Raw genomic sequence first — 21684 nt, 5'->3', positions numbered from 1 at the left:
ACTATGATCTGTAGATAGTCTGAATGGATAAAATGGCTTTGTGTGAGAAACAGATTAAATTTAAGTTAGTTATTATTCAATGGTGATTTTTACAACCAGTACCCTTTTTAACTTTAGAATCATTGTGGCCAGATCACTGAAGTCCACTGTGCAAAGGCATGATGTCTGGTTAATGTCAGTTTTCAAACTGTTCTGGAAATCAAGGATCCAGGCCAGAAAAAAAAAAAAAGGTTCCACTTAACCATTAGCAGAGAACCAGGCCTAGCACTAGAACTCACACAATTTGAGGGGAACAGAGGTGTGTGAGATACTGAGATAAACTTTGATTTGTGAATAAACTGTTCAGAACCAGATGAACAATAAACTGGACAGTTTACAGTTTTTTTTTTTTGAGCACTTTGTCATAGTCTCTTTCAAATTAACTGTCCACAAAAATAAAATGATTAAATATATTAAAAGTTTTGATTAGTCAAAAGCTGTGTCATGACCATACAGGCTGCCTCAATGTTTGACCTCTGCTGTCATGTTTTAAAAGCTCATCCTCTTCCCTAGTCTATTGGCCTATTGATTCTCTGTGGACAGAGCGAGGACAGCTCTCTCACAGGCTCTTTGTTCTTTCAGTGTGCTTTGATAAATGTGCTCATTTGCTGTCTGTGAGGTGAGACTCAGGTGTGTTTATGGACTACATAAATGAGGTGTGTGTGTGTGTGTTTCTATATTGCTCATCTCATATACACGCGCACGCACACAGATGTGCTGGTGTATTGGTGTTTTTCACCTGCTGGCCTCATAATCTCATCTCTGCTCGTGTCTAAGGTCATTCAGTCATTGCCGCTAATGCATACAGCTCCTGCCTTCATCCCTGCACCTGATTTATTGTTGTCAAGGTTACCTCCCCTCTGCTCATCCATTGTGACAAGGTTACTCTTTCTCTGGAAGCCTTCATCTGTCTTTCGTTCCCTGTTTTTTGCACTTTTCCTGTCTTTTCCAGGTGTTGTTGTTTTTTTCTTATCCGTGTATAAAGATTGTATTTTCTCCGAATGAGAAAACTCAGTGAGCTCTTTAGAGATGGGAAATTGAACAGATGAAAATTGTCATCGCTATTTACCACCATGTTGTTCCAAATCTGTATGACTTGTTTTCTTCTGTGAAGCAAAAAAAGAAAAAAAAATCACTACAATATGTAATGTATTCTAACGGTGTATGATAGCCTTAGAATAGAATCATTATTTGTAAGTCGTATTTATGTATATTAAAATATGATATGTCAAGATGTGTTGCAGTCATTTATGACAAACCTGGAGTGACATCTTGATGTCATATTTAAATGTTTGGTTAGATCTGTGGCTCTTAACTGGGCTTCAGCAAACTTCCAAGAAGGACTCAAATTGAATTAAACCGTTTTGTAAAAAAAGACAAAACAAAGATGAGACTAAAAACATATTTCTCTTTTTTCTTTTTATTTATTTACTTTTCAACAGCTCTTTTTTTATTTTTAAAGAACCAGGTTTCCCCACTTGAAACCCACTTTCTATCTTGAAACACTTGGATGTTTGAGTGAAAAGTTATATACTGTATAACAATGTGTGGCATTGAAGTCAAAATCTTTAGTATGTTTGAAAAAGCTCCAATGATTTTATGCACATTCTTGATCAAATAGGGTGCACTTTGTCATAACATCACAATTAAAAGTGTTGTGAAAACAACCTGAGGTGAAGGATAATTTTCCCACCCATGTTCTCATCTGTTGCAAGAGAGGTTTGTGGTGGCTTGCCTCTTTTCCCCTAAACACACCCTTTAACCTTATGCATGACACACTACCTTAACACTTGGCACTGAGATTTGTCAAAAAATCTAGACAATTCACAGAATTGTGAGTAGTTCACCTGTTCGGAAAATCCCACCAGATAATGTGGGTTGAGAAAACAAGACATGCTGTAATTTCAAGTTTGAATGTGTAGCCAGTGAAATCACAGACAGGCCTATGAATGAAAGGCTTGATCAGTAGAATAAATCGGTTTCCCCGACTAACCCTAAACAAAAGATAGATTAATGTTTGTTACCAGGAGTGTTAAGATGATGCATGACACTTAGTGTAAATGAAACATCTTTCCTCATTTTTAACTTAAGGCTTGACTGATTATATATTTGAGAGTTTAGTTTTGCATAAATCACATATGTTACACACTGGTTTTAGTGCAACCCCTAAATCCAGCTGTTAGAGTTGCATCCTGCTGTCCTGAGAAACTATTTCCATGGAAAATTCTGACTTTTAAGCCTCAGAGCTGCTACCTTTAAAGGATTCCCACTTACCTTTTTTTTTCTTCTTTCTCAGTTCAGTACTTTCTCATGTCACAGTATGCTAATAAAGAACAACACTATTTTGTGTGCATGCATGTGTGTGTGTGTGTGCATGTGCAAGTGTGTGTACCTACTTAACTATATTTTGTGGACAAATTTGTACCCAAAAGTGAGCAAAACCTGACAAAACGCCAAAAACTATTTTGGGATGTCTTCAGTTGTAAAACTGGTATAAAAATAAAGTAGGACATTTCTGTGAGGGGTAAGGGTGGGTTAGGTTAAAAGTGTATATGTATATAAATACAATAGAAGTCTATGTAATGTCTCCTTTTAGATAGCTAAGTAAACGTGTGTGTGTGTGTGTGTGTGTGTGTGTGTGTGTGTGTGTGTGTGCACATGTGCACATCCGTGATGGTGGAATTATGGAGGTTCTCATTGGCATTTGCAGAGATGGTCTGGCAATAGGAAAGCTTAGCCTGACTCTGCTTGTTCTCACATGCATTGTCGGGAAGAGAGATAATTCACATAGTTCCCTCTCTTGGGTAGTTTGATTTATATATTGTCTATATATAAACAGATGAAGGGCACACTCTAAAACTCTATATAGATTAATATAAAGATTGAAATATAGAAGTGTCGCTACTGTGTAATGGCCCACTTCGAGCACTGTTTGTTGCGGTCATGTGATCTTTCTGAAACATATTCACTATTGTGATGGCTCAAACCCTGGCATATAGATGGCACTGTCATGCGAACAAAGAAACAGAATAACATGATTGGAAATGGTGATTATCATTAAAAAAAATAAATAATAATATATGCATTTTATTTTATTTTTTTGGTTTGTTTAATTTATTTATATTTAGGTTTTACTTAAAGGGATACTCCACCCCAAAATGAAAATTTAGTCATTAATCACTTACTCTATCACTATGAAGTAACGATAATACGTTTTGTACAGCGCATCCTTGTGTCGCGGCTGACACAGAAAAGTGTAAGCTGCCTGCGTTCAGCTCATATTCTCCAAAAGTGTGCTACGGTGATGTGGAGAGACACATAGGAGACAAACTGTTGATGAAGTCGTTATTTTTGTTTTATTCGCATACAAAACGTATTCTCGTCGCTTCATAACATTACGGTTGAACCACTGATGGCAGATGGACTATTCTGACGATGCTTTTCATACTTTTCTGGACCTTGATAGTGTAATTTACTTTGCAGTCTATGGGACAGTCACAAGCCTCCCGGTTTTCATCCAAAATATCTTCAATTGTATTCCGCAGACGAATTAAGTTTTTACGGGTTTGGAATGACATGGGGGTAAGTGATTAATGACAACATTTTCATTTTGGGGTGGAGAAACCCTTTAACTTTTATTGCTGTCAGGTGATCTGTCTTACCATATTCACCACTGTGATGGCTCAGACCGTGGCATGTAGATTAGGGTTGTGCCGATAGACGATAGTATCGTGTATCGACGATAGTCAGAGATATCGACATAAGCAGATTTCTCTGTCGATAATCAAGACGATATTAGGCTCATTTTCCTATTAATGTATTAGATTATAATAATAATAACTATTATTTTTATTAGGCTGCTTATTAAAATAAAACTGCCCAGCTATTTCATTTCAGCATCGCATTTCACACACACACAGCACGTGCGAGCGCAGGAGGATTAGAGCCTGTAGTCACTGATTCGTTAAATCCATGAAATAAAAGAGATAGAAAACGAGGAGTTGGTGTCCCACACATTTAATGGCTGCTACACGACAACACGCTCTTCTCATACATGACAGATTAACTCTTTCTTGGCGTTACAAATAAAGTAAAGACAAAATATTAACAAGGCGGTAGAGCGAACTTATCATCCATAGTGGTTCTCAGGTAGACCTTCTATTAGACTTATCACTTATAACACTCACTATGTGGTGATGATGTAGAAGGACTACGTGAGAACCACTATGGATAAGTTTGCTCTGGAGCCTTGTTATTATTTTCATGCACACCACACTATAATGTGATGCATGCAAAATACAGAGTTTTGGCCGTTACTAAGTCACCATCCACAAACAGACGTACATCGTCTGCAGATATAAGGTGTTTCATTGCACTTTAACAAGTAATCTGAATGGCCTATATATGTGCACTATTTTAAACGAGCCCTCACTGAGTTTAATGCCACAGTTATGTTAGAATGCATCTCATTCTTGTTTCAGTTGCGGTGCGTCGAGCTCGTCATGAGGAGCGCGGTCCGGAGTGCTGTATGACTGATGCATCAGTTCAATTCAACTTTACTCCAAATATATGAACTTACCTGTTTTAAATACTTTATATTTAACTTGTTCGTTTATGCCCAATATTAGTGTTAAACTGTTGGACTTTAAATGAAATCTAATATTGATTTTCACCGTTGACTGATTATGCAGAACATTTAGACTGATAACTTCCGCACACAGATGCGGCAAATTGTCACAGGACGCACGATATGACAGTTGTGTCCGACTATATATATGAACGTAGCTGTTTTAAATACAGTATTTTTATATTTAACATTAGTTTATCAGTATGTTTTAAAGTATATTTTTTTAATAATTGGTGATTCCATAGGCTCTCTCACGCACCTGCACGGTTTAAAACACAAGAACAAAGAGTCTCTCTCTTGCTCCACCCATGCACGATAAGATCGTGTATCGTCGATCTCACGGGCTGACGATATGATGATTTGAAAAATGACCATATCGCCCAACACTAATGTAGATGGAAAGAGTCATGAAAATAAAGAAACTGAAGAACATGCTCAGAAATACATTGATTTTCACAATGAAATATTTATGTTGTAAGTTAATACAGGTTTTTGATGTTGTCACATGACATTTCTTACCATTTTTGCCATTGTGACGATACATACCAAGTCATGTAATTAGAAAGAGTCAAGCAAAGAAAGGAAAAGAGAGAAGAACCTGTTCAGAAATACAGTGACATTCCAGAATATAAGAATCATTGATAGTTTATATATATATATATATATATATATATATATATATATATATATATATATATATATATATATATAAATGTATGTATGTATATATGTATGTATCTATATATATATATATATAAATGTATGTATGTATGTATATATGTATGTATCTATATATATATATATATATATATATATATATATATATATATGTATGTATGTATGTATAATATTCAGTATGTAAAACATTCAGACTGGACTTCACTTTTGTTGCTAAGTCTTTCTTATCATGTTTGCCATTGTGTCGGCTCAAAGTGTGGCATTTGGAAAGAGTCAAGATGCAAAGAAAGAAACAGAAGAATATTGTCAGAAATATAAAGATTTTCCAGAATATACAAATTTTTTGATGTATTCAGATAAAACTTGATATTTCATTCATGAGACTTGACTTACCTTTTATTGCTGCCATTTTTCACCAAGTCTGCCATTGTGATGGCTCAAACATGGCATGTAGAAAGAATCATGCAAAATAAGAAACAGCAAAGAACATATTCAGATATACAGTGATTTTTTTTCTGAATAATAAACCATGCAATGTAACATAAATGAACAGTATTATGGTGTATTACCATGTTTGACATTGTGACGGCTCAAACCATGGCATGTAGTTGAAAAGAGTTATGCAAAGAAACAGAAGAAAATGTTCAGAAATGCAGTGAGTTTGGATTTTTAAACGAGTTAATACATTATTTTTTTTTTTGGTATTCATACCTTATATAGCTGTCAGATGATTTACTTTACCACATCACTGTGGCAGATCAAATCATGGCATGTAGTTGGAAAGAGTAATGCAAACAAAGAAACAGAAAAGAGAATGCTCAGAAATATGCAGATTTTCTATAATAATAACAATAAAAGATCCATGATGCAGTTTAACACAAGTTAATACAGTTTTTTCATCGTCACATTATCTTTCATATATATATATATATATATGTATGTATGTATAATATTCAGTATGTAAAACATTCAGACTGGACTTCACTTTTGTTGCTAAGTCTTTCTTATCATGTTTGCCATTGTGTCGGCTCAAAGTGTGGCATTTGGAAAGAGTCAAGATGCAAAGAAAGAAACAGAAGAATATTGTCAGAAATATAAAGATTTTCCAGAATATACAAATTTTTTGATGTATTCAGATAAAACTTGATATTTCATTCATGAGACTTGACTTACCTTTTATTGCTGCCATTTTTCACCAAGTCTGCCATTGTGATGGCTCAAACATGGCATGTAGAAAGAATCATGCAAAATAAGAAACAGCAAAGAACATATTCAGATATACAGTGATTTTTCTGAATAATAAACCATGCAATGTAACATAAATGAACAGTATTATGGTGTATTACCATGTTTGACATTGTGACGGCTCAAACCATGGCATGTAGTTGAAAAGAGTTATGCAAAGAAACAGAAGAAAATGTTCAGAAATGCAGTGAGTTTGGATTTTTAAACGAGTTAATACATTATTTTTTTTTTTTGATATTCATACCTTATATAGCTGTCAGATGATTTACTTTACCACATCACTGTGGCAGATCAAATCATGGCATGTAGTTGGAAAGAGTAATGCAAACAAAGAAACAGAAAAGAGAATGCTCAGAAATATGCAGATTTTCTATAATAATAACAATAAAAGATCCATGTTGCAGTTTAACACAAGTTAATACAGTTTTTTCATCGTCACATTATCTTTCTTAGCATAATTACCATTGTGGCACCACAAACCATGGCATGTAGATAGAAAGAGTAATGCAAAGAAAGAAAAACTGAAAAACATTTTCAAAAATGCAGTGATAAAAAAAAAAAAACGAGATTAATTGAGATTACAGTTTTTAATTTATTCATATGAAAAAACTTTAAGAATGGACTTGCCTTTTATTGCGGTCACATCTTTCTTTATGTTTGACATTATGACGGCTCAAACCGTGGCATTTAGTTGGAAATCGAAAGAAAGAAACCGGGAATATGCTTAGAAATATAACGATTTTCATAATATAATAATATTTTGATGTATTCATATAAAATTGAGATTTGACTTACCTTTTATTGTAATATGACATTGACTGCCAGGTTTGCTATTGTGACGGCTCAAACCATGACATGCAGATAGAAAGAACCATGCAAAGAAAGAAGCAAAGAACATATTCAGAAATACAGTGACATTTTCCACACATAAGATTCATGCTGCACTTTAATACGGTTTTAAATGTATTTATTTACTACACATTCAGATTTTTTTTTTGTAAATTCAGAATTCGCCAACCTTCTATGTCTGTTTTTTTGCCACTCTTACTGTAACATTCATTGCATTCGTGACATGAACTTGGAAAGAAACAAAGAAGAATGTGTAAGTTTTCTTTCAGAAAAAAATTAATTGTTTTATGGAATTGAACAAGTCGATAATTTTTGCTGTAATTTTTGTTTGTAATGTATGTTTATATAGATTTACCTTCATAAATAAAAAGATATCTTGTTTACACTAATCAAACATATGATCCGAAGTTACTACAATACTGCTGTTCAAGTCCATGACATCATAAAAGTAACAGAATGTATGAAGACCGTTACCTGTAACCATAGCGACACTGACAAAAGTAAATATCAAAGATGGCAACGTCCATTTTTATCATGAATTGACTTGACAAAGGTTCAGTCGAGGCACGATTTCCTTAATTAACCGACTGTTGCTTTTATACCTCAGTATAACATGTATCATCTGTGTATTAGTGACTGGACAATGTTCATTTATTTCAGTATGGACAGGTTATACAAAAACAGCAGTCCAATGCCATTTGCCAATTGAGTAACAGAGTTAACTTAAGTAAGCTTTCTAAGAACTTTTAAACTAGAGAGAAAAAAAAAGGCTTTTGTGCATGTGCGTACAGTGCCCCGGAATGTTAGTTTGTGCACCTGAGATCAATTTCCTGCTCCCATTAATTATACATTAGTGTTTAATTTTCAGCAGCGAAAAGTTATTTTAGGGGATGTTTACATTTCACAGAAAGGTTTTCCTAAACAAATTCCTATTAATGTTTGCCATTCTCCCTTGTCCATTGCCACAACCAAACCATGTACTCAGCTGCATGTTTTAATCGTGCACCCTTTAGGTGTCACATGCAAACATGTACAGAGCAGTTGGAGCATACTTGGAGATCCTTGCCCCATCCTTGGTAGTGCAATTCATATATTGTCATTACTAATAACCCAGACACTGATGCTTTAACTCTGATTGGCAAATTATCTGCAACGTGATAATAAGTGGCGGTACGCAAGAAAAGAATGAAGGTACGCTAAGATATCGGTGAGGACCAGCCCACTTAGAGTACTGAGTAAAATAAATTATAAAATAATAGATTCAGACATGAGCCTCATGTGTTGTCTCTTGAATATTTAATTTTCTCTCTTATTTACAACTCTCATGCATTCAGCGTTTGTGCAATCAGGTGTGTGGATCTGTTTTTGCATGTGTAAATGTTTTTATTTACTCTGTTTTAGTGAATTCCAGGTGGGTCACTATGCTGAGTGTCTCTCCTGTTTGGTTTTATTGTATTTATACTCTAAGCAACACTGAGGTCTCTATCACATACATTATTTCACTGCCCATATTAACAGGTTGCAGTATTCAGAATGTCCAGATAAGCAGGCGGCTCTGCACAGCATTGGTGCTTTAAAAAAACAAATTGAAAATAAGCAACTGTAAGCCAATTCATCAACACAACATTCTGCGATGTACATGTTGGCTTTTATGCAGCAACGTAATATATTGGACTACTCACCTATTGTTTGATAAAAGACATGTATCAGGCAAGTTTTACATGCAGCATACAGTTACCTTCCATTCATGTCTGACTGAATCCAGGTGATTTAAATTAAATTAAAATTAAATTTATGCATTTAGCAGACGCTTTTAACCAAAGCGACTTACAGTAGACTCAGGCTATCAATTTTTACCTATCATGTGTTCCTGGGGAATCAAACCCCAATGCTCTACCAATTGAGCTACAGGAACACTAAGCTTTGATTTAAGCTGTATAACATTTTGAGAATAAAAGACAGAATCTGTTTTTAAACCTATCAAGGGTTTGAGTCTGCAACATTGTCTTAACACAGTATAAACTACACATTTCAAAGTTTAGAGTCAATGAGATATTTGAACTTTAAAAAAATGTATACTTTTATTCAGCAAGAGTGCATTAAATGGAGCAATTACATTTAGAATGGTACAAAATATTCCCCGGATAAATGCTGCTCTTCAAACTTTATTCCTGGGGGAAACAAAAAACAAACAAACACACAACGATTTTTTAAAATCTGTTTTCCACATTTTTTTGATCCAGCATAGCTATTTTCACTTTTTATAATAAAAAGAAATGTTTCCTGAGCACCAAATCAGAGTGTTGGAATGATTTCTGAAGGATCGTGTGACACTGAAGACTTGAGTAATGGCTATTGAAAATTCAGCTTCATGATCACAGAAAAATAAATAAATATATAAAAAATATAAATAGCTATTAAAATTTGCAATAATATTTCACGGTATTACTGGTTTTACTGTATTTTGATCAAATAAAAGCCGCCTTGTTATTAATAAATATGATCAATTATTTGAGATACCTTGATTTTGATGTCATGGTTCTGTACATTTTCGGTACAGCAGGGGGGAAAACCGCTGAACAGATTGCTCTCTTTAAATAAATTAAATTATTTATATAAAAATCTACCTCTATGTTACTATAAAATTACAATTAACAACAGAGCCCAAACATACATTCAATTACTGTTTATATTTAATTATAATAATCAACACTCAGATTTAAAAAATTTAAAACATCATGCAGTTTTTGAAACTTTAAAAGTATATAGTCTAGTATTTCACAAAATGCTCTTCTCTGCACTTCATTTATAGCGAACTAATGAGCTGTGGACACTGATGACTTTCCTGAAATGCTATGTGACATTTTGTTTATAAGCGGTTTTATTGATGTCTTTTCCTGGTTGAAACACTGATTGAGGGATTACGTGAAGCATGAGATGTTAAATCATGTTAAAACAAGTAGCTAAAGAGGAAGGGATGCTCGTGCTGACGTTTGAGCTGAGGTGTTTATACAGTGATCTGTTGCACTACATCAAAGAGCACCAAAATGAAATTTCCTGAAAAGAAAGGGACCGAATTTGAAAGAAGAGACTTTATTATCAAAAGCAACAATAAATATAAACCGGAAGTTTTCAATGAAGTTACACACATGCATTGGTTACACCAACACTATCTGAACCAAAAGACCTGTACAGAAAATATTCAGGGATAAATACAATTTTCTTTATGGTTGGCAGCAACTAGAGATGTGATGGATGAGTTTAAGAATGTGAAAAAGATAGATAGAGGACAACGAGAGGAAATGTGGTGGGCTGCAGTAATGATTTCACATCTTCTTTCAGCAAGAAATGATTAGTATTGATGATTTTACAGCGTTAATCAATGTCCCTGCCCTTTTTATTCTCTACTTCTAATTAGCAGAGCTCAGAGGCTTGCGTTTTACATATTAACTGTGTCTGATGTCTAATTATCTCTCTTTCTTGTTCTCAGGCCTGGGAAAAACGAAACGCAAGACGAGCACACGGGAAGCCTCTCCAACACCCAGCACAGATGAGTACTCGTCTAATGGGGGTGGAGCAGATCGAATATATGATATGAACAGTCCAGTGGTGGTGAAGTTTGCCTACAATGCAGAGCGGGAGGATGAGCTCAGCCTGGTGAAGGGAGCCCGGCTGATGGTGATGGAGAAATGCAGTGACGGCTGGTGGAGGGGCAGCTATAACGGTCAGGTGGGCTGGTTCCCTTCCAACTATGTCCAGGAGGAGGAGGAGGTGGAGGACATGTCAGCTGACCTCCCCGCTTTCTTCTCATCACGGCTGGGCCTCAGTAATGGCCAGGGCCCCAGAGTCCTTCACACTGTTCAAGCGCTTTACCCCTTCAGTTCCGTCACTGAGGAGGAGCTGAACTTTGAGAAGGGTGAGATGATGGAGGTGCTGGAGAAGCCAGAGAATGACCCAGAATGGTGGAGGTGTAAGAACCGCCGTGGGCAGGTGGGTCTGGTGCCAAAGAACTATGTGGTTGTGCTCAATGATGGTCCATTAGCCTTGGGTCCCCATTCCCAACAGGACAGCTACACGGGACCCTCCCACATGGGGAAATTCGCCGGAAAGGACTGGTACTATGACAACGTGACACGGCACCAGGCTGAGTGTGCACTGAATGAGAGGGGGGTGGTGGGAGACTTCCTGGTGCGAGACAGCGAGTCCTCTGTGAGTCAAGTATTTATCTGGATCTAATCAAAATGCAGAGCTTTCTGTAGCTGTGAATAGTCACTCGAGTGTTGTGCAGTTATTTGTGTTCATGATGTCATTTGCAGGGTTATTATTGGTAACTAAAAGTATTAAAAAAAAATTAATGACACGAAGCTAAATATAATATAAATATAAAGGCTGACACATCAAGCCAACATCAAAAAATAGTGACGACCAAAAAGTTGCGCATGAACACACCGCCAAGTCTACAGCCAACAGCCAGTACATTCTTGTTGAGCTTGAGAGGAAATAATGGTTTATATCATCAGGTGGCAGAACTACGACTGCGGATTACAAACCGTAAACAAAGCACTAGCACTTGTTTACCATTTATATGATTTATATAATACAGACCAAAAGTTTGGACACACCTTCTCATTAAAAGAGTTTTCTTTATTTTCATGACTATGAAAATTGTAGATTCACACTGAAGGCATCAAAACTATGAATTAACACATGTGGAATTATATACATAACAAAAAAAGTGTGAAACAACGTAAAATGTCATATTGTAGGTTCTTCAAAGTAGCCACCTTCTGCTTTGATTACTGCTTTGCACACTCTTGGTATTCTCTTGATGAGCTTCAAGAGGTAGTCACCTGAAATGGTCTTCCAACAGTCTTGAAGGAGTTCCCCGAGAGATGCTTAGCACTTGTTGGCCCTTTTGCCTTCTGTCTGCTGTCCAGCTCACCCCAAACCATCTCGATTGGGTTCAGGTCCGGTGACTGTGGAGTGTGGAGGCCAGGTCATCTGGCGCAGCACCCCATCACTCTCCTTCTTGGTCAAATAGCCCTTACACAGCCTGGAGGTGTGTTTGGGGTCATTGTCCTATTGAAAAATAAATGATGGTCCAACTAAACGCAAACTGGATGGAATAGCATGCCGCTGCAAGATTCTGTGGTAGCCATGCTGGTTCAGTATGCCTTCAATTTTGAATAAATCCCCAACAGTCTCACCAGCAAAGCACCCCCACACCATCACACCTCCTCCTCCATGCTTCACAGTGGGAACCAGGCATGTAGAGTCCATCCGTTCTTTTCTGCATCGCACAAAGACATGGTGGTTGGAACCAAAGATCTCAAATTTGGACTCATCAGACCAAAGCACAGATTTCTACTGGTCTAAGGTCCATTCCTTGTGTTCTTTAGCCCAAACAAGTCTCTTCTGCTTGTTGCCTTTCTTTAGCAGTGGTTTCCTAGCAGATATTCTACCATGAAGGCCTGATTCACACGGTCTCCTCTTAACAGTTGTTCAAGAGATGTGTCTGCTGCTAGAACTCCGTGTGCCATTGACCTGGTCTCTAATCTGAGCTGCTGTTAACCTGCTATTTCTGAGGCTGGTGACTCGGATGAACTTATCCTCCGCAGCAGAGGTGGCTCTTGGTCTTCCTTTCCTTGGGCGGTCCGCATGTGAGCCAGTTTCTTTGTAGCGATTGATAGTTTTTGTGACTGCACTTGGGGACACTTTCAAAGTTTTCCCAATTTTTTGGACTGACTGACCTTCATTTCTTAAAGTAATGATGGCCACTCGTTTTCCTGTACTTAGCTGCTTTTTTTTGCCATAATACAAATTCTAACAGTCTATTCAGTAGGACTATCAGCTGTGTATCCACCTGACTTCTGCACAACACAACTGACATTTATAAGGCAAGAAATCACACTTATTAAACCTGACAGGACACACCTGTGAAGTGAAAACCATTTCAGGTGACTACCTCTTGAAGCTCATCAAGAGAATACCAAGAGTGTGCAAAGCAGTAATCAAAGCAGAAGGTGGCTACTTTGAAGAACCTACAATATGACATATTTTCAGTTGTTTCACACTTTTTTGTTATGTATATAATTCCACATGTGTTACTTCATAGCTTTGATGCCTTCAGTGTGATTCTACAATTTTCATAGTCATGAAAATAAAGAAAACTCTTTGAATGAGAAGGTGTGTCCAAACTTTTGGTTTGTACTGTATGTGTAGTGAAGTGTGGCCAAGTATGGTGACCTAGGGCTGGACGATATGGCCAAAATTTATATCATGATATATTTCTTAATTTCGGTCAATGCAATATAATTTCTTAAGTGAACACTTAAGGTTCTTTAAGTTGACTTTACATTTTTTCTTGCATCCCAAGTTTCACTAAGGGTTCCCTTAACCTTATAACTGAGGGATTTCTTTGCTTAAGGGCTTTCAAGCAACCAGGAACTGAAATTGGACCAATCATTTGTGAGCAATGTGGCATCTCCGATGCAATAAAGTCAGTCCCCTGGTTTCTTTTGTGCCAAATTAATGGTCACTTCACAGTTAAAAGAGTTTAAAAGACAAAATTGCCTGGATTTTAGTCATTTATTCTTATTGTTTTATTTATATTTCATTTATTAGACCTTAGACATAATTTTGTGGTCAAATTAAAATATCAGATACTTTAAGTCAAAATTAGTTTGTTGTAAAATGTCATGTGGTATGACCCAAAAGTTTATTTTTTATAAATGTACGATGTTTGTCAAAAGTATATTTTAACATTTGCAAATGAAAAAAAATGATTGTGGTGTGTACATTGCAAAATATTAACTCTTTTAGGAAAATGTTTAAACTTTTTTTGTTTAAAGTTTTTCAAAACCATATGAAACCAGCATAATTGCAAAGAGTACATTTTTAAAAGCTTGACGCGTTAAAAGTTTAATGCATTTCTGTATCGTGGACACGTGTCACATTGAAATGAACATGCTTTTCAATCTAGCGCAGTAGTTTTCAAACTGCTGCTGTATATTTGGGATGCTTTCCTTAATTGCATACATCCAGCTCAAGTCAATCAGAGTTAATTCAGCTGTGTTAAATAAGGAAGATGTCAAAAAAGTGCAATGCTGTGGAGGCGTCATGAATCTAGGGTTTATGGCGCCATCTGTAGGCTGAAATTCACTAAATGGCAATTCTGCTTCTTTCTCTTGCCTTCTCTCTAGCCGAGTGATTTCTCAGTGTCTCTGAAAGCAGTCGGGAAGAACAAACACTTCAAAGTGCAGCTGTCAAATGGAGTCTACTGTATCGGTCAACGCCGCTTCAATACAATGGATGAACTGTTAGAGCACTACAAGAAAGCTCCCATCTTCACTAGCGAACATGGAGAGAAACTTTACCTTATCAAACCCCTCCAGTGACCTTCCACACACAAATGAGCCTTACAACCAGACATGACTGGACCTGACCAGATCTGACCTCACACTGAGCCAAGTGATCTGCAACTCCTAATTACCGCTTATTTCTCACCAGCAAACAGGGAACCTACTGAATACCAACCCACAGGAAAATCATAGGATGTTGTTTCCGCTGAGTACTCCTTTCTGTCCCTGTGGCTCTGTTACTTTAGCTCTTCTTTTCACCTGGAGTGGTTCACCCTTAATTAATATCGCCTTTTCAAGTGATAACTGAAGCACTTGCCCATTGCCTTGATGATAGCTCATTTTCTGTTCACACTTAGCCGACATCGAGACGCAAGAAAGCCAACAGATGCAGCCTTCATCTGATCCAGACTTAGACTGATACAGTCGTTACAGGGCAAGCGCAATAATGCAGACTCAGAGGAATTACAGTAAACTGTATATGCATGGGAGTTGCCAAAAATAGAGTTGGTGACAGGTACTTGTCGCCCCCTGCCGGATGAACTGAGAAATGCCAATGGGAGGGTCTTATGAGATGAATGTTTTGTAGATGCTTAACCAAATGTGCCACATTTACATTCAAACACTGTTTATCTAATATATCCTTTATCATTCTCATTCAGATTCACACATCTGCATCCGCATTAAAGTGTTGGCATAGACCTCCATATTACAGCAAAACTGTTAGAGTTAACGTGTCTAAAGGGCACCATTCGAAAAGAATGGTTTGGTGTAATTACAAATGAGTCCGTTCAGCTTTTAGTTTCCGGGCTTTTGTGAAAGTATGGTACGTCTGAATGTCACTGAGCATTGTTATTTAAAGTCATGTTTATTTAATGTGAGAAATAAGCTGCGGAGAAGGACAATGTAGTCGTGAGCTCCACATGATAGCTGTGCAAAAAGTTGAAATACTTTTAATTAAACATTTTGCAAGAGTAATGTCTAAGTTGTGTGCTTTTTATTGTGTCTTGGTAAAACTACAGTTCAAAAGTTTGGGGTCAGTAATGTTTTTAAAATCTTATGCTCACCAGGGCTGCATTTATAAAAAAAAAAAAAAAAGCCATATAAGTGTAAAATACTGTAAAAATACTATTTAAAAAACATTCTAATATGCTGATTTGGTATTTAAGAAAATAATATTTCTTATTTCTTGTTGATAATTTTTTGTAGGAACTTTCCTGAATTCTTTGATGAATAGAAAGTTCAAAAGAACAGTATTTATTTGAAATAGAGATCTTTCATAATGTTATAAATGTCTTTACTGTCGTGTTTGATCAATTTAATGCATCCTTGCTGGGAAAAAAAAAAAAAAAAAAAAATATATATATATATATATATATATATATATATATATATATATATATATATATAAAGATAGAAAAATAAATAAGAAGAAAAGGTATAGTTATCTCAGAAATAGAGACAATGATTTGACTTTTTGCAGTGGAAAATGTTAACTTTTGGCAGGTCAATTAATAAATGAGTCACAGTAGATGTTCGCAGGTGATTTTAATTTGGATATGTAACACTTTAAATGGTAAGTCAGGTCAGGTTTGTTGCACTGTGGGATACATTAGTCAATAACAAGTTCATCAGAGGTTGGCAACATTTTGCAATGTCCAATCAGACTCTGCCACGCCAGGGACCTCTAATATAAAAATGCTAGCGTGACATTGCAATTATATGCTTTGATAATCTCATGTTTATTTATTTTGTTTGTATTGGAACAACACACACACACACACAAAATAAATAAAATAAAAAAGACATTCTACACAGAACTCCAAAAAATGGATTGGACAAAATTATTGACACCCTCAATTTAATATTTGGTGGTGCACCCTTTTAAAAAAGTAATGGAAATCAATCACTTCCTGTAACCATCAGTGAGTTTCTTACTGCTCTCTACTGGAATTTTGGACCACTGTTCTTTTGTTAACTGCTCCAGGTCTTTCAAATTTAAAGGGTTTCTTCTCTCAACTGCTGTTCTGAGATCACTCCACAGGTGCTCCATGGGATTTAGATCTGGACTCATTGCTGGCCACTTCAGAACTCTCTAGTGCTTTGTCTTAAACCATTTTTGGGTGCTTTTTGAAACATGCTTTGGGTTGTTCTACTGTAAGACCCATGAATTCTGACAGTGACCCAGCTTTCTGACACTGGGTCAGAAATACAGTGACTGAGGCAGCAAAACAACCCCAAAATATCAGTGAACTTCCACAATGTTTGACTGTTGGGACAGTGATCATTTCTTTGAAGGCCTCATTTCATTTTCTGAAGATAGTAGAATGATGTGCTTTACCAAAAATTTCTATTTTAGTCTCATCTGTCCACAGGACATTCCCACAAATAGATTTTGGCTTCCTCGGGTAGGTTTTGGCAAACTCCAATCTGGCTTTTTTATCTTTCTATGTCTGCAGCGGGGTCCTTCAGGGTCTCCTACCATAGCGTCCCTTTTCATTTGTTTGGAAGTTGTTTATTCACTCTTTAAACAATTCTTAATTGCAATCTTTCATCAAATTTTCTTTCATCCACGTCCAGGGATATTAGCTACAGTGTCATAGGCTGTAAACTTCTTGACAATGTTGTGCACAGTGGACACAGGAACATTAAGATGTCTGGAGATGGACTTGAGACTGGAGATGGCCTTGAGACTGTCCATGCTTTCCATAATTTTGGTTCTCAAATCTTTAGACAATTCTTTACTCTTCTTCTTTTTCCTTTTACTCAGAGACACAACACAAAGGTTGAGTCAACTTTTCAACATTTTAACTGGTTGCAAGTGTGATTTCTTTATTGCCAACACCTATGAATTGCTACAGATGAGTTTAATTACAAATTAAAGGAGCATCACTTGCTTGAAATACAATTATTTCTGAAAATTCTGATAAGGTGCCAATAATTTTGTCCAGTCCATTTTTTGGAGTTGTGTGTATAATGTCTCAGATTTCTGATAAGGTGCCAATAATTTTGTCCAGTCCATTTTTTGGAGTTGTGTGTATAATGTCTCAGATTTGTTTGTTTGTTTTTCTCTCAGTGTTTTTTTTTTTTTGTTGTTGTTATTCCAATGCAATAAAATAAAGAAATAAACATGAGGATACCCAAACATTAATTGCAACATTTTTCTGGGAGAAATCCAGGGGTGCCAATATTTTTGTTCATCATTGTATGTTTATATACAGTTAGGTCCATATATATTTGGACACAGGCACAATTTTTATTATTTTAGCTGTTGACCAAAACATATTCAAGTTACAGTTATATAATATGGGCTTAAAGTGTACACTCTGAGCTTTAATTTGAGGGTATTCTCATCAAAATTGGAGGAAAGGTTTTAAGCAATTACAGCTTTTTAATATGTACCCCCTTCCACCTTTTTCAAGGGACCTTAAGTAATTGGACTCGAAAGCTGTTTCATAGACTGGTGTGGGCTATACCCTCACTATTTCTACATCAATTAAGCAGGTAAAAGTTCTGGAATTGATTCTATGTGTGCCATTTGCATTTGGAAGCTATTGTTGTGAACCCACCCCATGTGGTCAAAGAAGCTCCCCATGCAAGTGAACCAGACAATTGTTAGGCTTCAAAAACAAAATAAATCCATCAGAGATATAGCTGAATGGTTCGGAGTGGAGCAATGACTGTTATATATCAGATACATAGCCATGCACTTTTATTCTGTTTTTTGTCTCTCACTAATAGGGAAATGCATTAAAACACACACAGCTACAGTATATTAAACAATTCTTGATCAAAATATCGGCCCTGTTTTTTTTTCCCTAAGTGATTAATTTTTTTAAGAGCATTACTTTTTCATACATTTTTCATACATTTTTCAGTAGACTTTTTAAGTGCAACGCAAAAATTAATTTACAACAGATATGTACAGTATACAAATCTGTCCTGGAATGTCTTACGATGTGTTAGTTTGGAAACATGAAATGTTTCTTTGAAACTGACACAAATACAGACAACATTTTATTCTATTAAAGCGAGATGGAAACCATGAAAAAAGGCATCTATGCGATCTCTTAAGTCTGTGAATATTCACACAGAATCCACTTTAACAAGGGATTCTTTCAGCTGTGGAGAGAAGTGTGAGAATCCCATGTACACAAAGAGGTACAGAGTAAGTGAGCAAAGAAATGAAGGGTATGACATATGAAAGGTCCATGTGAAGGGTAAACAAGACCATTCCAGCCCTGAGTTGGTGTTCTTAAAGCTCTGAGCACCGTTACACACTACAGTCTCCAGGAATAGCTGCTGCAGGTAATCTTAAGCAGACAAATGATGCAAGATTTACTTCTTTAGTTCCTTTAATACAATCTTTTTTTTCTCTCTCTCTCTCTTTTTCTTAAGTGCTTTATGTTTGAATCTTTTTGAAGTTTCAAAATGGGGAGAAAAATGAATTTAGAGGCTTATATTGAGTCTGTTGCTGTGTTACTTTCAGTGGGTGACCATGTTTCGTCTGTGTTTCTCACTCTTCCTGTGTTTGCTTTGGCTTGGACTGCTCTGTCTCACAGGTAAGAAAAGCTGACAATTTGGGCATGTGCCTTACCTTTCAAATGTTTGGGGTCGGTGGGAATATTTATGTACATATTATCATCTCATGTTTACCAAGCCCTCATTAATTAAAAATACAGTAAAAACTGTAAAATAGTAAAAGTTTTGGAAAAGAAAAAGGCCCTATATCAATTTAAGGCCCGATATAATTTGGCAAAACATTCACAGGGGAATTTGCGGGGTGGATGCGATTTGTCCAGGGCTGAATTTGAACCCCACTCCAGCCCTGAATGGAAGCTTATGAATAATGTGATATCCTTGGTATTAAATCAAGACCTTCAGAAGCACTCTAAGCACTGTATATAAACATGAACCACTACTCTCTATGTAGATATCATTTAGTTTAAATATTCAGTTTTTAGAATAAAATGACTTATTTGCTTTTTCTTCAGAAGCAGGGCATGAATAACAGAATGAATAATACTTAAATTAAGATCAGTGCTGTAATTTAAAAAGTCATGCAGCTACTGTCCACTTTCCTACCAGATGTGCCCCATTCTATTCAAGCTTTACACATTACTTAGTATTTACATCTCATTCGCATTTATTGGTTTCTAGCCTTGAAAGAGTTGCATCTATACTGTCTTTACATCTATACGTTTTTATATTCAATTAATTATATATTAAATGTCCCTCTGTTTGAAATCCTTCCAGAGGCAGTGGAAAACCAAGGTGAGTTTTAAATAATCTTTATAAATTTCACTTGTGTCCTGTATAGTGCAATGGGGTCCTACAATGTCCTAAAATATGATCATTGAAAAAAAAAAGTGCTGAGATATTTATTTTTTTATTTTTATTTATTTAATTATTTATTTTTGGAAAGTTGGAATACCTTTTACCTCATTGTACCCAATACTAAACTGCATGATTTACTTTAAAACTGAATATTGATGTTCAGTGTAAGGATCTTTTCTTAAATCTGTCCTGGGGTTTTTATTTTATTCATTTTTATTTTATTTTTATTTTTTTTTGGCTTATAGCTGAATCAAGGGAAAAAAGGAGTGTTCCTAACTGGGCCCTGACATCCTCAGATTTTTTCGCCTGGATTGAAGAGCTGCGTTCTCACGCTGGCTATGACAAGATTGAGGAATTGGCCAGAACCTTCTGGGCTCACTTCCCTTCCGCCAGCCGCCTGGGTTATGACCCTCCCGCTCCAGAAGAATAAAGCCATCTGAGTTGGAGTCTGTGTTGTAAAGGCTATTTGCCCCTTTCATTATAACACAGCTCTTGGAAAAAGAGACAAACAGTCTTTATTATTTAGCTTAACTTGATTTGAGCCAGGCCAAAATATCTTGAGAAAGGTTTGTTTTATTTTGTATTTTTTTGTTAAAAGTTATGTAAAACCACTTATGTAACAGCATCCAAAACCCGGTAAAAGTGTCTTGCTCACAAACTGTCTTTTATTGCTTTCACAAAATAGTTACTTCTCCTGGTTCTTCTTTAAAATAAATGTACACTCTGGATTTTTACTTGCTGCAAAATAAATCAAATATAACATCATGAATGTACGCTACACACAGAGAACAACAACATCCCCCTCAGGACAAGTACAGTACATGCAGGAACACGGCCCTTATGTGTTTGACTGCAGCAAAATCACTCCAGTACTATGATGTGTATTGTTTACTGTCATGAGTGTAAGATTTCAGAAAATACAAAGAAATATAAACACATATAAAAACAAGTGCTTCGGTGTTTCTAAATGTATTTTGGGTTGTTTGGATATTCATTGATTTTGTGGTAACAATACGGTTCAATCCACTGACAATAGTTAACTTTACAACTTTGCTTCTGGCCAAAATATCAGTCCATATCCAAAAATAAGCCTCCGGCAGTCCACCACCTGTTGTCCTCTCACGTCAAAATGCACAGGCATGGGTGAATTTGTTTATTGCAAACACACTAATCTTTAAAATAGCGTAATTATGGATTTGTTTTTTATAAACACTTAACTTATCACTTCACATGACATTAATTGATGGACTGGAGCCGTGTGGATTACTTGTGGTTTATAGTGATGTATTTATCATCTGTCTGGATTCTCATTCTGACGGCACCCATTCACTGCAGATGATCCATTGGTGAGCAAGTGATTCAATACAAAAATTCTCCAAATCTGTTCTGATGAAAAAAGCAAACTTAATCTTGGAAGACGTAAGGGTACATTTTCAGTAAATTTTCATTTTGGAGTGAACTATTCTTTTAATGCATTAGGTATCATGAACAACTTCATGAATAATCCAGGTTAATGTTTGAAATATAAAAAATGCATGTACTAGAATATGC

The 21684-nt window shown here is 36.1% G+C and overlaps 2 protein-coding genes across 2 annotated transcripts in view; both read left to right on the top strand.

Annotated features, from left to right (window-relative positions):
* LOC132152021 (cytoplasmic protein NCK2-like) overlaps nucleotides 1-15473 on the top strand; it is a 67606-nt gene extending 52133 nt beyond the window's left edge. The window contains exons 3-4 of the mRNA XM_059560645.1: nucleotides 10929-11647; nucleotides 14641-15473. Of these exons, the coding sequence (XP_059416628.1) occupies nucleotides 10929-11647; nucleotides 14641-14835 (914 nt within the window). The 3' untranslated portion in view covers nucleotides 14836-15473. The remainder of the gene's footprint in view (nucleotides 1-10928; nucleotides 11648-14640) is intronic.
* A 3815-nt stretch (nucleotides 15474-19288) lies between these two features.
* LOC132152020 (otospiralin-like) lies at nucleotides 19289-20682 on the top strand. Its single transcript, XM_059560644.1, has 3 exons — nucleotides 19289-19358; nucleotides 20053-20070; nucleotides 20379-20682. Exons 1-3 carry the CDS (start codon nucleotides 19295-19297, stop codon nucleotides 20561-20563), a joined length of 267 nt encoding a protein of 88 aa, XP_059416627.1. The 5' UTR covers nucleotides 19289-19294; the 3' UTR covers nucleotides 20564-20682.
* Nucleotides 20683-21684: the final 1002 nt, after the last annotated feature.

The sequence above is a fragment of the Carassius carassius genome, chromosome 10 (genome assembly GCF_963082965.1).
Source record: "Carassius carassius chromosome 10, fCarCar2.1, whole genome shotgun sequence".
Taxonomy (NCBI): Eukaryota; Metazoa; Chordata; class Actinopteri; order Cypriniformes; family Cyprinidae; genus Carassius; species Carassius carassius.
This window is presented reverse-complemented; position numbering and strand designations above follow the sequence as displayed.